This window comes from Orcinus orca, chromosome 4 (genome assembly GCF_937001465.1).
Source record: "Orcinus orca chromosome 4, mOrcOrc1.1, whole genome shotgun sequence".
In the NCBI taxonomy this organism is placed as follows: domain Eukaryota; kingdom Metazoa; phylum Chordata; class Mammalia; order Artiodactyla; family Delphinidae; genus Orcinus; species Orcinus orca.
The window spans coordinates 85,425,543-85,441,739 of NC_064562.1; the positions used below are offsets into that span (position 1 = coordinate 85,425,543).

Genomic DNA, 16,197 nt, shown 5'->3' on the forward strand with positions numbered 1-16,197 from the left:
TTCTATGCAGTGTGCATACTCAGTAGCAAGACTTAAACTCCTAAGTCCTCCTGTGCAGGTCAGTGATGTAGATTTGCTATGACATTAGCCTGAGAGGAAAAAGCAGCCTAGCAAAAAGAATTAAGAAGCAAAAGAGCAAACACACACACACACACACACACACACACACACACACACACACACACACTGCTGTCTCAGAATCATTATCTAGTGAAATTGTCCAAAGAAAGTTGCAGATCTAAATTATAATTAAAGATTGTAATTACAGCCAAATTAAGTACAGTTTTTAAAAAAATTTTTTTAAGCAATTAAGTACAGTTTTTTTTTTAATTTCAAGATTTAAAAAAATTCATGAGTAAGAAGGTAAACTTGGGGATGTACTAGCAGCTAATTGACAAAGTTGGTAGTAGCTGACTGCACATTTAAGCAATTTATAGCTCTTCTGTGTGTAGTTTTTACTTTTTTATTTGGTCTATATAGGGGGTCTTTTCCCATTCTGGTAAGCATTTTCACTGTGTGAGCATATTCTTCAGATATAAGTGGTATAGCCACCAACTATTGCACTGAAACCTAGACTAAGAACTCAGCCCAAATGGTTACCTCTTGCACTGCTAAGTGTTAGGGTTAGATCTTGAATGATGAACACTTTGAAGTCATCTCAAGATTTCTGATCTAGAGTTTACCATTAGGCTATTAAGAAACAGGCAGCCAGGTAAGTGGTGACCTTGGTTTATTGATCATATCAATCCCCTTAGTTAGTACTTGTCTATCTTATGAAAACACAGAGTGCATTAACTCTTAGAAACCCCAGAAGCTATTGGGATATTATGTAGTTCAGTAGTTAACATCATAGAGAGCTTTAGAGAATTATTAGATCTTGATATTTGGCCGAAAATTAACACTGGGTTTAAGCTGTCAACACTTATCAGAAGTTGCCATCTGTTAATGTTTCCTCACTTTCAAGTCAGAATGTAGAAGTTGATTACTGGACAGTTATTGATATTTTGGAAGGATAGGAATTAGACTTAGCTAATATTCAACCAATATTTTTCAGCACCCTCCTAGAATTTTTAATAATGTTCCTCAAAATGAGAATCATAGACACTTGTGTTGGGATCAGTTGGAGTATTTATTTAAAAAGTGGTTTTCTAGGTTCCTTCTACGATCTGTGGAATCATAATTGCTTGTTGTGGGGCATGACAGTCTGCCTTTTAACAGGGTTGAGGTATTTGACTTTATGCTGAGGGCAGCCAAAAACCATCATAGGATGGGTGGAGGACTGGGGTAATACAGAAGGAATGTGAAGAGTCAGATTTTCTGCAATCCAATAATTTGTATTAGAGGACAAGGAAAGGAAAAAATTGTTTGAAAGCTGATATATGCCAGCTAAGAAATGATTGTAGACTGGGTCAGGGTAGAGGGACTACTACCCTGAAAGAAAGAACTGAAAAGATTTAAGAGATGTGACAGAAATGATAAGCCTTTGTGATCTGTTGGAAGTAGAGGTTGAAGGAGATGTATAGGATGAAGGCTTGGGGGCATTGGGTGGATGGTGGTACCATTCACTGGGATATGGAACACAGGAAGAAAAGTTTTGTTTGCTTTTGTTTTGGTGTCTAGGGGATGAGTATTTACATTTTGGATGTATTGAGTTGGGGGTCTTTGTGAGAGATTTAATTGGAGATGTCTAGGTAGCAGGAATAGACCTGGAGCTCAAGAGAACTTAGAGTGCAGATGGCTTGGGAGCCATCTGATGGTAGTTGAAGGCATACATGAACTTGTGCAAGGAAAGAGATTAGGATGAGATGGTAATCATACCCTGACAGAAGCTCTAGACTAGAAGAGGATAAAAAAGATTGCAGAGGAATCTGAGAAGGAACAACCATGGATGTCTGTCCAAATGGAGGTGCATTCCCTTCTCTGACTAGACTGTGCTCTGATCCTTAAGAACAAACATCAGAGATCACTGCCTTTCCCTCCTCATCAGATGCAACAATGTTCAGTAGTCAGGTGTCTGTATAATTTATGGCCCTCTGTCCAGGTAGGATTCTGTATCCTGAAGGAAGTATGATTCATTTAGTAATGGGATGAACCCATAGGTTTTGCCCACAGTGAAATCTCACCCAGGGAGTGGGGTAATAGTTCCATAAAAGAGTGCAGATAAAGGTAGTTGAACTAGTTTGACTCGATCCATTACCTTTCTGCAGGAGGGAGGCTTGTAGGAATTACATATATCTAGTCATAGCTCACTTGGCTGCCTCAGGGGAGGGCATTCCTTACCACTCCTCCATTCTTTTGTAAAAACTAAATAAAAAACAGCTAGGATTTCTGAACATGAAGTGATTTTTTAAAATAAAAATTGCAGAAGTTGCAAGTTCTTTCCCCAGGTTACAAGGGTGGGACCGTCTTTTGGGGAAAACTATGCAGAACTTGTATGTCTTGAGGAGGAATAATAGAAACCAACCACAGGTGTTACTCCCATACATTCTCCAGGAGATACCATTACGTGTAGATTATTGTCAGACACAGGAGGTCTCAGGTCCCATGATGAGCATTTTCCCGAGAGTTAACTACAACACCAGGAGACTGTGGTTTTAGTGCCAACGCAGGAGAGCATTACAAAAGTAGGGAGAAAACAACGGTGTCATATATTATGGTAAAGCCAAGAAAAGGATTTAAATGTGTCATTAGATTAGAACAAGGAGATATTTGTTGATCGTGGTAAAAGCAACCAGATTGCAGTGGGCTGAGGCATGTGGGAGGTGAGGAAATGGAGAAAGAGTGGAGGCAACATTTTTAAGCAGCGTGGTCGGGGAGAGAAGGCAAGGCGGGGGGCAGTAGCTGCAAGGCATTATAACTATCAGACAGGCTTTTATTTTTAAAGATTGCGTTGAACTTCTCACTGTTCTGGGAACCTGCCATCATCTTTAACAACTCTCTGGCCTTGCAGATGTTTTTGCCTGTTCTTGTTATGCCTACCCTCCTCCTTGGCCAACTGGAGAGCTTTCATTTATTCAAAGCCAAGCTCCATTTCATCTTCCCTGATGTTTTTCTAGGCTACTCCAAGTAGAGTCAGTCCTTCTTGTACCTGTGCTCCACCACATGTTTTTATGACTTTGCACGCTAGATTATAAAAATCTGAACGTGTTTTTCTTCTTTACTGCCGTCTGAGCTACTAGAAGGCATGCGTTGTGTTTGTTCTTTTCAACCAGATTTGCTAAGTACATACTCTGTCTGTCACAGTGTTAGGAGCTGAAATACTTAAGTATAACCCAGTTGCTGCCCTCATGTTGTTCACAGTGTAGTGGGGAACAGCTAAGATAAAAAAAAAAAAATCCACTTTAAAACAGTGTGGTCATGTTTTTATTGAAGTATTTATGGATTAATATGGTGGCAGAGGAGATGTGGGTAGAGGATATCTATATCTGAGAAGGTTTCTAGGAAAAGAAGATAGTGGAGGACAAACAAGGACTGGCTGGCTATGTAATGGGAAAAGTGTTTTAGCACAAAGTGAAAGAGCTTGTTGAATTTAGTAAAATGTAAAAGTTCAGTGTGACTGCAGCCCAGAATACTCTTAGAGGTTTTGGGGGAGATGAAGCTAGAAAATAACTTAGAATCAGATCATGAATCAGATGAAGCTAGAAAATAACTTAGAATCAGATCATGAATCAGATCAGATCATTGTAGCCAAATGCCCCAAAACACCATAAAGGCATCTCCAAATAAAACTTAAAACATAGATTTCTGTTACCATAGATCTTATTATAGCCTGACTTTTTAATATGTGTCAATATATTTTAAAAAGTAAATATCATATAAAAGCCTACTGTGATTAGTTTAATATAGTTACACAGACGCACACACACATAAACATACACACTTCACACTTGTGAATTTAAGGATTAGGGTATTGCATGCAGGGGACTGAGATAAGGTATCTGAGAGCTTTTCTACCGTCTGCCTCTGCTGATGCCTTTCTCCTTGTGCACCATTTGAGCTGTTATGGCCCAGAATCCTTGTTACTATATTTAATTTCCAGTGGCTCCTCTCATTTGTTTATTCATGGACTAATTATTGCTTCTTTCCTATGTTCTGGGCAGATAGATACTGTTGATACATTGAAGAAGGTGGTCTTTGTACTTGTTCTCAATGTGGAGTAAAAGTTGCCAAATGTAGCGGTTGACAGGGAAGAGAGACTGCAAGGGAGATCAATGAGTTTGGGTAGTAAGGTGAAGCATGACACGTCAGAGGCCCTGCAGTATCACTATTGCTATAGGCAACATACATGGAGAATTGCTAAGCATGAGACTAGAGAAGTAAGGGAGGGAGGGGTCATTGCAGGGCTTTGGAGGCTGTGAGAAAGCATTTGGGCTTCATTCCAAGGCTTTAGAAACTCAACTGATCAAACTCAGCAGCACTTCACTCTTTGGATCTTCTTTTGCCATATCATGGCAATATCTGGGGTGCATCTTGTAGCTTTCTGTTCACTTTCACACATCAAAGAGCCCAGTCCAGTCCAATTTTAACTTCAATCTCATATGCCATTTAGAGCTTCTCTCCTTTTCTTAGCCGTGGTCACAGGTAAGGGGTGCACAGTTGGTGAGAGGCCATGATCTACGCTTCTTCTCCTCTTTCTGGGTCTTCCAGAGTTGAAGCAAGAAAAAGGGAGATTATAAAAAGGGGGGGAAATTCCTTTTTACTTAGCTTATTCTGTTGGTGGTTCTCTCCTGGCAATCAATGACATTTGAATGGCCGGTAGATAAATACAGGACCTCTCATGGGGCACACTTGTGATTTCTTCTCAAAGACCTCTTTATTATCCAAAACACCAGACGCACAGCTGGCTTATTCTTTCATGGACCTCTTGTGGCATCCTACTTAGCTCCTGCCCCTGGCACTTTACTTTGTGCCCTTTTGCTTCTGGGTGTCCCTCTCTTGCCAGGCTACCTTCTTGAGTATGGGAAATGGGGGGAGAAGGACACTTTGAGGATGATTCATACCAGGCTACCTTCTTTGATGTCCAAATTGTTTCTAAGAACTTTACATGTATTATACCACTTCATCCTTAAGGAAGTAAGTTGTATAATTATCACCATTTTACAGATATATCAGCTGAAATAAAGAGAGATTAAGTGACCTGCTAAAGGTCCAGTACCCTATTCTATCTGACTTAAGATTGAATGCACTTAACATCTATTTCACATTACTCAACTTATTATTATTGCTGTTATCCTTCAATCTTGTGTTTGAGTCAGTTTTAAATGTGGAAAGAAGACTTTGACAGAGATTCCAAAACTTCAGTCTCAGCCTGCAACTTTCCATAATACATGACTAGTGTCTATTTTTTAGTCTATAAAGAAGGAAATTTCCCTTTAATGTCCCACCTCCAAGGATTGTTTTTACATATGGTACAGTGAAAGAACATGATGTTGGGAAACATAAGGTTTGAGTTCAAATTTTGGCTTTCTCTCTTTTTTTTTTTTTTGCGGTACGCGGGCCTCTCACTGCTGCGGCCTCTCCCACTGCGGAGCACAGGCTCCGGATGCACAGGCTCAGCGGCCATGGCTCACGGGCCCAGCTGCTTCGCGGCATGTGGGATCTTCCCGGACCGGGGCACGAACCCGTATCCCCTGCATCGGCAGGCGGACCCTCAACCACTCCGCCACCAGGGAAGCCCTCTTTTTTTTAATGAATATGTGAAATGGGAATAGTTCTCTATATTTAATAAGGTTATTATGAATTTTAAATAATAACTTGTATCAAAGTGAATTGCAATTAACATATTCTATTAATCATCTTAAGTATTTTGATTAGATATATTTTAATAATTTACTGTTAGAATCTGAACCTTTAGTATCAGTTTCTAATTTGTTTGTAAACCTGCCAGGCATCTAGTTCCAAAGAGAAAGCCCAGGCATCTCGCCTGCACAATAGTCAGGAACATGCAGTAGCTGTGGTGGTCTGCAGTCTGTGTGAGCGTCTTTGCATAATAAGATTTTATGAACTGCACTAATTGGGTTTACTGACACTGCTGATCTGTTCTTTTTTTTTTTTTTTTTGCTGATCTGTTCTTAAGCTTTTCATTTTTTGCAATTTTTGCAATGCTAATACTGGGCTAAATTCCTGGTTCACACCCCTTTGAGTACCAACTGAAAGTGTTAGATCTTACCCATTCTTGTATAGTCTCAGGGTGTTATTTCTTCAGTTGCTACATACATGCTTCATAAACCACATTTTTCTTTGTTATTGAAGAAACACACTGATAGGAACTTACTCAGAGACTAACCTTTAATAGCAAAAGGGTATAATGAAATAAATTCTGGTACTTTAAAATACACTCAGGAGGGAATTCCCTGGCAGTCCAGTGGTGAGGGCTCTGTGCTTTCACTGCTGAGGGCTCTGGTTCAATCCCTGGTCGGGGAACTAAGATCCCACAGGCTGCACGGCACAGCCAAAATTAAATTAAATTAAATTAAAAATTTTAAAAAAATACACTCAGTAAATCAAAGTAAATGAGAAATCACTCCAAGAGCAGTCCTGCAATTTGGTTATGTTTTAGTGAGTAGATCTAATTCTTCAGAAATTGGCTACAAGCACTGACTTATAATTAATGTAGCCAGGCACTAAAAAATATGCTGTCTTCACTAAATTAATGTGTCCTTGAAATCATGTTTATTCAATAAACTGTGCAATAGAGAGTGATTTCCCTGTTAGCAATACATTTCATGGAAATAACACTTAGTGGTAGTAAAGACATTAGGCTGGAAATCACATCCTTGTCTGGGTTCTGCCCCTTACAAGCTTGGAAACAGGGCAGTCACTACATTTATCTATAATCCCATCTATAAGAAGAAGTTGGATTAAATTTCCCATAAAGAGTTTTTCAAATCTTGAAGTGTACGGATTCTTCAACTTTTCAGTCTCAGTTAACAGCCTCATGTGTCCTATACACAGGCCAGAGGATAGCTGCATGCTGATAGGTCCTTATGAATTTTTTTTGTTTCTTTCTAATTGTGCTCCTTAGTTGTTTGTGTATTCTCTGAGCGATTTTGTAATTGATCTTGGTATAATTTATTTCTTTTAGAACCTTGGTTCAAGGGACTAGGTCTTATTTGTATGAAGAAGTTGCATTGTTTTGTACTTTCTGGCAATTTTCTTGTAACACACAAATCAAATAATTACTATATTAGTATATACTCATGACAGACTTGAGTTTTAAGAAACCTTTCAAAAATATTCTTTTCAAGTACTGAGAATGTGTGTTATATATGCATTTAAAAGAATCACATGCAAATAATCTGTCTGGAAATCCTGTAGTAACTTAGCGGATATGACATGAATATTATTTGATTGAAATGTCTCCTTTCCCTGTTATTTTAATCTTGAAAGCAAAACCATAAAAACTAGTGAATCAGCTGTATTTATTTGTTTATGTATCTATATGTCTGTATCTATATGCTTTTGTACTAATATATTGAGGTATTCTGAGAAGCACAAAAGCAGAAATTAGAATGAGATAAAGTTAAAATACATATTATTTTCAAGAATAATTATTGTGTCATTATTAAAATAGATTTATTTTTACTCATACTTAAGATTTCTATTCCTGAGAATATTTTAGCATTTAATATGTTTAAATTGTGCTTTATTATTTCTAAATATGTTTCTTTAATATTTTATAATATAGCAGTCAAAAGTCTGATTCTACCGCAGAGAGGCTGGGCCCATGAGCCATGGCCGCTGAGCCTGCATGTCCGGAGCCTGTGCTCCGCAACGGGAGAGGCCACAACAGTGAGAGGCCCGCGTACCGAAAAAAAAAAAAAAAAAAAGTCTGATTCTAAATTTATATTATTTTAATACTTGTCTCAATAATTGCCATGAATGAAAAAGATATGCAAATTTAAGAAGTGCATCATTGGCTACGGATTACTGAACCATCATGCCAATTTTTAAAAAACCCATCTACCAAGTTTAGCTGTTCATCTTCATGTTCTGGATATTTGGTTTTCAAAACAACTTACTATTTACAACTTACTTTCAAAACAACTTACTATTTATAGTCCTTATGCTATCATTAACCAGTATTTCACGGCACAACACGTGCTTCAGATGAAGCTCATCATTAAATGTAGTGGGTATAAACCCATATTTTAAGTAGCCTTATTGAAAATTATGAATTTGTTTTTGCATATTTCTTTGTAGAGTTTATTAGTTCATCATTCTTTATGTGGCTAATGAAGAACTCATATTAGGCATAGAAGTGATATCCCCTTTTCTTATTTTTCACTTGTGCTTGTGTAATTATTAGTGTTTTCTTCGATCCATGGTGTCATTTAGCAATAATTTTTAAGCCAATTGGCTATTTTCACTAGAGTTAGTTTAATCAAAACTAGTTATTATAACTTGAAAATTCACCTGAATACAAATCACAGTACACTGAATGCAAATGAATTCAGCATCACTTGACCATTCCCTGTTGTGGCTTCTCCTCTTCCCATAGCATGCCTTTCATGCATGACCATCATCTACTACTTATGGACATAGTGAGAGTGCCAATATCATTCCATATATTATTAGTAAAGCTTAATTTACTTCTTATATTTAGATAAGAATTCTATATAAACATAAAGATTCTAATATTTTCTTCCTACACCCAAATGGACGTACATACCCCACTTTGTAAGCTACTGCTCTAATCTGATAATCTTGCTTCTGCTCACGGGCCCACACTTAATTGAGGTACAATACAGTTGATTACAGTTATACTTACTAACTTATAACCAACCTGCCCCCCAATATTAGACCCATGTAACTTTCATTGGCGTCCCATGATGAAGTTTCAGATGTTCTCAAACGTCTCATTTCATTCACAAAAATCTTTTATTTTTCTCTCACAGAGGGCTAGTGTGATAGGCTGCAATGCTGGCACCCATTCTTCACCCCTTTCAATATCAACATGTTTTTTCATTAACTTCGTCATGCCCTCCCACTGAGAGTGAGGTGACCTGCTAAAGTATTTGTCACTCAACTCAGTTATGTGACTTTCTTTAGCCAATGGGTTGTTAACAGACATCACACAAGCAATGGCTTGAAATGGGCTTGTGCATTGGGGGTTGTTCTTTTGTACTTCTGCCATCATCATGAGAAATGTAAGCGCAGGGTAGACCAGTGGTCCCTGGAGTAGGATGAGAGACACTTGGAGCAGAGCTGAGTTGCCCCAGTGTCTCTACACAATAACAGCTCAGGTCAGCCAATGGCCGCCTAACCCACAGATGCATGAACAAGAACAGCTGAGATCAACTGAGCCCAGGTGAGATCAGCTGACCTTCAGTCTTATGAGCTAATAATAAATGGTTGCTATTTTAAACTACTGCATTTTAGGTGTCTTTTAACACGGCAATAGCTAAATGGTATAAGTTAGTCTCTAGATTTTACTGGTTAAACTCTGATTTCCCTTAATGGCTTTTACAAAATCAGGAGTGGCAAAGAGTACCTTATACTTTACTTTTTCCCACTTGTATGCTCTGTTCACTCCTCAACCCATTGCATTTTGGTTTCTGAACTCTTTTTTTCCACTAAGCGTTCAAGATCTTTCACCACTATTTGACACTGTTAATCTCTATATACTTTTTAAAATTTCTTTTCTCTTAGTTTGATACTTTTCTCTCCCTCTACTCATTGTGTATGTGTGCATGTATCTGTGTTCTTTTATGATTCCTCTTCCATAATTTTCTAGAGTTCTTATTTATTTTAATCAGTTAATCATGAAACATCTAAATAAGTTATCCTATCTATCCTCATCATTTTGTCACTGCTAAAAACAATATAGCCTGGGGACATATCCAATATATTAGTAATCACATTAAATGCAAATGGACTGAATTGTCTTACCATTAAAAGATGGAAATGGTCAGGTTCAACAAAAATTTTTCTTAAGCTATTTTAAGTACATTGAAAATTATTGCTATCTTCAGAGCATAATCTCTTATCATAAAGCAGTAAAATTAAACATCAGTGACAAAAATATAAGTAAAAGAAACCGATATATTTGGAATCATAAAAACATACTTCACAATATCTCCCACATAAAGAAAAAAAAAGCCGTAATAGGAAGTATAAAATGTCTTCGACTGAAATATAAACAGAAACAGATCCCTGCCTATATAAGCACTAGATACATGAAAGAAATGCCATTGCTGAGCTGTGGGGAAAGATAAGCCAGTCAATAAATGGTACCAGAAAGTTGTTTTCCATTTGAAAAAAAATTTGGATCTGTGTCTCATATGATACACAGTAATTCCAGGACCTAAATGTTAAAAGCAGAACCTTGACATGTTTAAGAGAAACATACAGGGGTATATTTATGATCTTTTATATACCTTTGTGATCTTTATTATAATTCTTAGTGAGTTCTGTATTTTTCTAAAATATTTGTATATAGAAAATATGAAGAATTTCTATAACTCAATAAGAAAAGGACAACCTAAAAGGAAACTGAGTAAATGACATGAGCAAACAATCCATAAAAAAGTAGAGCATTTAATAAACATATGAAAATGTGTTAAATTTTACTAGTTAATAGAAAAAGCCAAATGGCAGCACTGTGAACCATTTCATGCCAACCATAATGGTTAAAATGAAATATTCTGTCTATACCAAGTTGTAGAGAACCTAGTGGGGATATAAATGTATACATCTCTTAGGATTTCAACTTGACAATATCTTGTTATTTTTGAAGATTTGACAGTATCTTGTTATTTATTGCAATGTATACACCTCTTACAATTTCATTTTGACAATATCTTGTTATTGATTGCACATATAATAAATTTTGTATCCCCACTTGTCCATTTACTCTAGAGCAGTGATGGATATACCATGATCCACGGGCAAAATCCTGTTGACCGCCTTTCCTTGTAAACACAGATTTATTGCAGTATAGCCACTCTGACTCATTGAAATGTTATCTGTGTCAGACTACAATAGAAGAGCTGAGTAGTTGTGATACTGACCGTATGGCCAGCAAAGCCTAGAACACTTACTAACTGGCCCCTGATGGAAATAGTTTGCCGACCTCTGGTCTAAAGTAACTCTTACACCTTAAAGCATTGTTTGATAATGTTCATAACAGTATTGCTTACAATAGTGACAAAGGAAATAGAAAAAATATTAAAGAACATGGAAAAAGGAGGAATACTGTAAAACATTCTTACAAGGTAATGCTAGGTAGCAATGAAAATGAACCAAAGTACTAGATATATTGCTATGAATAAATCTCAACAATGTAACTAAAAAAAATCTGTCAGAAAAGTATACACAGTATGATCTCATTTATAGAAATGTTAAAAATGTGACACAGAACACATACATTTATATAGTAAATACATAAGCCCATGTATGGGAATGATAAACACCAAATTCAAGATGATTATTTCCTCATAGAGTAGGGGAATGTGATTGAGGAGGGATACACAGGAGAGAGAATGCTTCAATAATATTTGTGATTCTTGCTGGTGATGGTTACAAAGTGTTTGTAGTATTCTTTGCACTCTCTTATGTCTCTGAAGACAAAGTAAAATAATGCACAATGAAAGCCATAGTGCCTTTTATGAAGATCTGCTAGAAGATCTAGCAGATCTAGCAGAAGGCAGAGGAACAAAGGTATAATTGCAGTATACGATCTTTAGTAATAGAAAGCTGTATTATGAGTAGTAAAGATACAGACAGCTGACTCTTTCTTCCAGATGTTCAAGGGGCTGGGAGCATGGCTGTGAGTACAGTCCTTGGCCCAGGCAAGTAGGGAACTTGCTTTATCTGATGAATAGCGAGGATGCAGATTGCTAAAATTGCCCAGAGCATAACATGAATGTACCTGGTTGCAGAGAGGGGAAGAAAAAGGCATAGGTCACTCTGCAGAGGTTGGCAGAGCATACCTGGGACACTGCGAAGGTTCAAAAACAGTATTCTTAAAAATACTTTTTAAAAAGAGCTCATCTGTAATTTACTGTTTGGAAACCTTGAGTATTCCCTATGTGATGGATCTGTAGGAAATATTTGCTCCTGTAGCAAGAGCTTTTGAAAACAGATAAAACATCTCATAATTTTATAGAAATGGAAAAATTGAATTTGAAGTTTTACAGAAAGTTGTAAAATATATTCAGTGTGCCTGAACAAGCAAATGTCCAATGTGTTCACATCAGGCTTGGATTTGGGAGAACCACAGTTGGAAGAAACATTTGCATAAAAATTTGTCAGATAGCAAAAACTCATCTCTTAATCCAGCTTCTTTTTAAAAATTGAGTTACACTTATATAGAATTGAACTTAAAAACAATGACTAAACCACAGAGAGTGAGGGTGGATTAGATGATGATATTTTCTTCTAAGGGTTAGGAGCCCAGAGCCACTCTTTACTTCCTGTCCATATGTCATTACCTGTGGCCATTTCTTGTTATCTTCATCCATTCAACTTTTGAGCGATCCCTGGGAATCTTTTACTTTCATTTACTTGAGTAAGGTTTGTATAAATGATTTGTTATTGTCATAAGTATGTGGCCTTTTTAATGTCCTTTTTTAAACACATAATTTTAGTTGAGTGAAATTGCCAGTTGCTAAGTTGTTATTTTCAAACATGTGATGGTTATGGCTTTATGCACAAAGGACAGTTTCTGAATTTCCAATCTCAGGTGCATAAATGAACATTTTAGTTATTTATCATGGAAATGTCTGCACAAACATACACTGACCAAAATTTTTAATACTGAAAAATTGTCAGTATCGATCATAATTGTGAATTGTATATCTCATCTAAAATGTATACATCCTCTTATCCTAAGAAAGACAGAGAGAAAATGAAAAAAGAGGGGAGGTGGGGAACGAGAAAAGAGAGAGAGAGAGGGTGAGAGACAGAGAGATTGAATAAACCAACTTTTAACGTATTGGAGGATGATAATAGGGGAATTGATCACTAGCTGGTCTGTATGAGTATTTAAAAGTACATTTTAACCTGAGGGTGTTTGTTTGCAAAATATTCATATTTTAAGTATTCTAATACCTTTTCAAAGTATTTTATTACAATTTCATTAAATAAACTTTATTGAAATCATCTTCCCCAATACATTCTTGTTAACAGTATGACATCTCACCATTTTTTTAGGATTAAGAAAGCAATAAGATTTTTTTTTATAGTTTCTTTGGCAACAGGAGATGTCATATAGATCCCACAGTGTGTGTATTTAATAGTTGTTTCTTTTCCTTTCTTCTTTTTTTTCTACTGAGAATCAGGCTGCCTGCTTGCCTCCTTACTCATTCTTGAGATGAATGATTTGGGACAATCCACCCAGACCCGGCCAAAGCATGCCCCCTTTCCGAGTGGTTCTAAACTATACAATGTAGTAAAGCAGTTTGCCTAAGACCTTGTTCAACTGAAAGACACCAGAGAAAGTAAATTTATTATTTTCTTTTCATAATAATATGTAGCTAATTGTGCAAATACACATGCTTTATCCCATTGTAAGTGGCAACGTTTATTGATAAGATAAAGGAATGATCTTTCAAAATTCACTTCTCAAAATAGCTTTCTCTCTTTTTAAACTATTTATATTATTACTTTTGTTGAAATTTTATAGTGTCTTTGTATTTAAAACATTTATTATTTTCAAAATAATTCTATTTTGTATTTCAGGAATATACAATAGATGTTTTCTTTCGACAAAAATGGAAAGATGAACGGTTAAAATTTAAAGGTCCTATGAACATCCTTCGACTTAACAATTTAATGGCCAGCAAAATCTGGACACCAGATACCTTCTTCCACAACGGGAAAAAATCAGTAGCACATAATATGACAATGCCAAACAAGCTTCTTCGAATCCAGGATGATGGGACTCTGCTATACACAATGAGGTATGTGTTCAGGTTTGATATGTTGCCATTAAATACTGAGGAATCTGTGTATTAACCAACCAGCCAACTTAGCTGTCAAGTATTAGCAAGTTGAACATTTTCATAACAGATTATTGAGGTAACCAGAATATACTTTATAAATGCTTTGATATTTAAAAAATAAAGGTTATGAGTTTGACACTCATCTTAGAGTGTCAAGGCTTAAAAATTGCCTTAGCTGTTAAGAATTGATTTTTTTTTTGCAGTTTACTTTTCATACTATATTTTAGTTACATACAACTTTAATAGTATGATTTAAATTTTTCTTTATACAAGCACATAATTTTATTTTTAATATCTCATGAAATATCCCATCAAATTTTTAAGTGATTTTTAAGCAAGTTTCACTTAATTTAATATTTTAATCCTTCTTATGAAGGGAGAAAAATACTTTTATAACCTCAGTGATATCATGTGACATCAAGTTCAGATGATTCAATCTTAAAAAATTATCGAAAGAAATATACAGTTGTTGACTCTAATCACTGTTCCATTTGAACTCTTTTCATGAATTACTCTTTTTAAAATAAGTTACTTATATTATGTAACAAAGAAAACAATCACAAATCTAATAAAATGGTGTATAATCTAAAAGGTAAATGTTTGATAAAGACTTTAAAACATAGATAACTTTCATCAGCATTGTATATAGACAGATGTGTATTCGAAGCATTTGATGTATTATTTCATATGAAATGTTAAGTGTTGGATTTCAGTTGTGAAAGTTATTTAAGAAGGGACAATAATACAGTCTTGATCTTTAAAGAAGAAAACTCTTAAGTTCTCATTGCTAAATGACCATTGCCTAAAATGGAAGTTAGCTATTCTTTCTGCTTCTCTCTCTGAATCTTGCAATATTGATGCCGTATCCCCCTTGATTTTACACGCTAATTAGTCCTGTGAATTAAGACAATGATTGGAAATTTGGGGTTTGGAAAAATATTGTGTAGGGTTCTACTTAAATACTCTCTTGGAAGTATATAAGCTATAATTAAATTGTTGGTTACATTTGTTTTGCTCATTGTCAGAGATTCTTCTGTAAGTTCACTTTACTCCCTATTTTATATAATTTACCTTTGTCTGAAATGGAATAGTAGATAATTTTCTTTAAAACAAATTTGCTATGATTACTCTTTAATGTGATCACGTATATACAAAAAAATATTTCTTTAACATTCATAACCTGTGTCTGTAATTTGAATAGTCTAGTCTCAACAAGATATTTATAGGAGATATATCTACATATGTAACTATGTCTATATTTATATATATGTGTCTATATACAGTATATGATATTCATTTACAATTTACATAATTTTGAAGGGTGCTACTCTGAGGCATTATTGAATTCCTATATCAATTTTGCTATATGGTTATTGATGGAATGTTGGGAGAAAATAGCATTCTTTTTATGACAGAGGTTTGTTTTTCATTTTTTTCTTCAAGATTTCAAATGTTAATGCTGAAGTTAATGGGAAAATAACCTTCAAAAATGTGTACATAACTTCTTCTTAACTAACCATATAGTACAAAATGCTTAAAGTATATTTTTAAATAAATATTGTTACTTGAGCTCAGATTGTGTAGGTGCAAATGTCTTCTGAAGGATCGCCTAAATGGGAAAGAACAAAAGCATATTTAAATGTGAATTAGCCTAATCAGATGCCCTAATGAGGGTCCTACCTCATCATTAATTCTGTTGACCACAATAAGCAGTGATTTATCTTGACTTGCAAATTTACGTAAACAAAGAGTGGAATTTTGACTTTTAGGCTTACAGTTCAAGCTGAGTGTCCAATGCACTTGGAGGATTTTCCAATGGATGCCCACTCATGTCCTCTGAAATTTGGCAGCTGTAAGTATGGGGATGAAGGTACATGTTTTGGGTCAATAAAATCAGGGATAGGCAGCAGCACAACTTAATTGTATACTTTCTTCTCATATGATGGGATGCTTAATACTTGCCCAATAAGATGCAGAAATAAAAAACATACTGATTTCCCTCAAGTAATCAATTGGCTAGCCCTATTGTACTCTCAAATATCATATCTTAATCATTGTGTTTAATTGTCATTTGCTTTACTGCTAATAAAGAACACCCTGTGTTTTTATCAATGTGAAAAAGTAGACTGGGAGCTCCTTGAAGGTCAGGACTATGTCATTTACCTTCTTTTTCAAGTGCTAACCCATTAAAAATGCTAAATAAATGGCTTTTTTTTCAACTAAGGATGAAATGTTAAGGATAGATTCTATT

At 35.6% G+C, this 16,197-nt stretch overlaps 1 protein-coding gene across 2 annotated transcripts in view; it reads left to right on the top strand.

Annotated features, from left to right (window-relative positions):
- Positions 1-16,197, top strand: part of GABRA2 (gamma-aminobutyric acid type A receptor subunit alpha2) — a 122,486-nt gene that overhangs the window by 56,394 nt on the left and 49,895 nt on the right. For both annotated transcript variants that reach the window (XM_033425495.2, XM_004268303.3), the window contains exons 5-6: positions 13,684-13,904; positions 15,716-15,798. In XM_033425495.2, the coding sequence (XP_033281386.1) occupies positions 13,684-13,904; positions 15,716-15,798 (304 nt within the window). The remainder of the gene's footprint in view (positions 1-13,683; positions 13,905-15,715; positions 15,799-16,197) is intronic.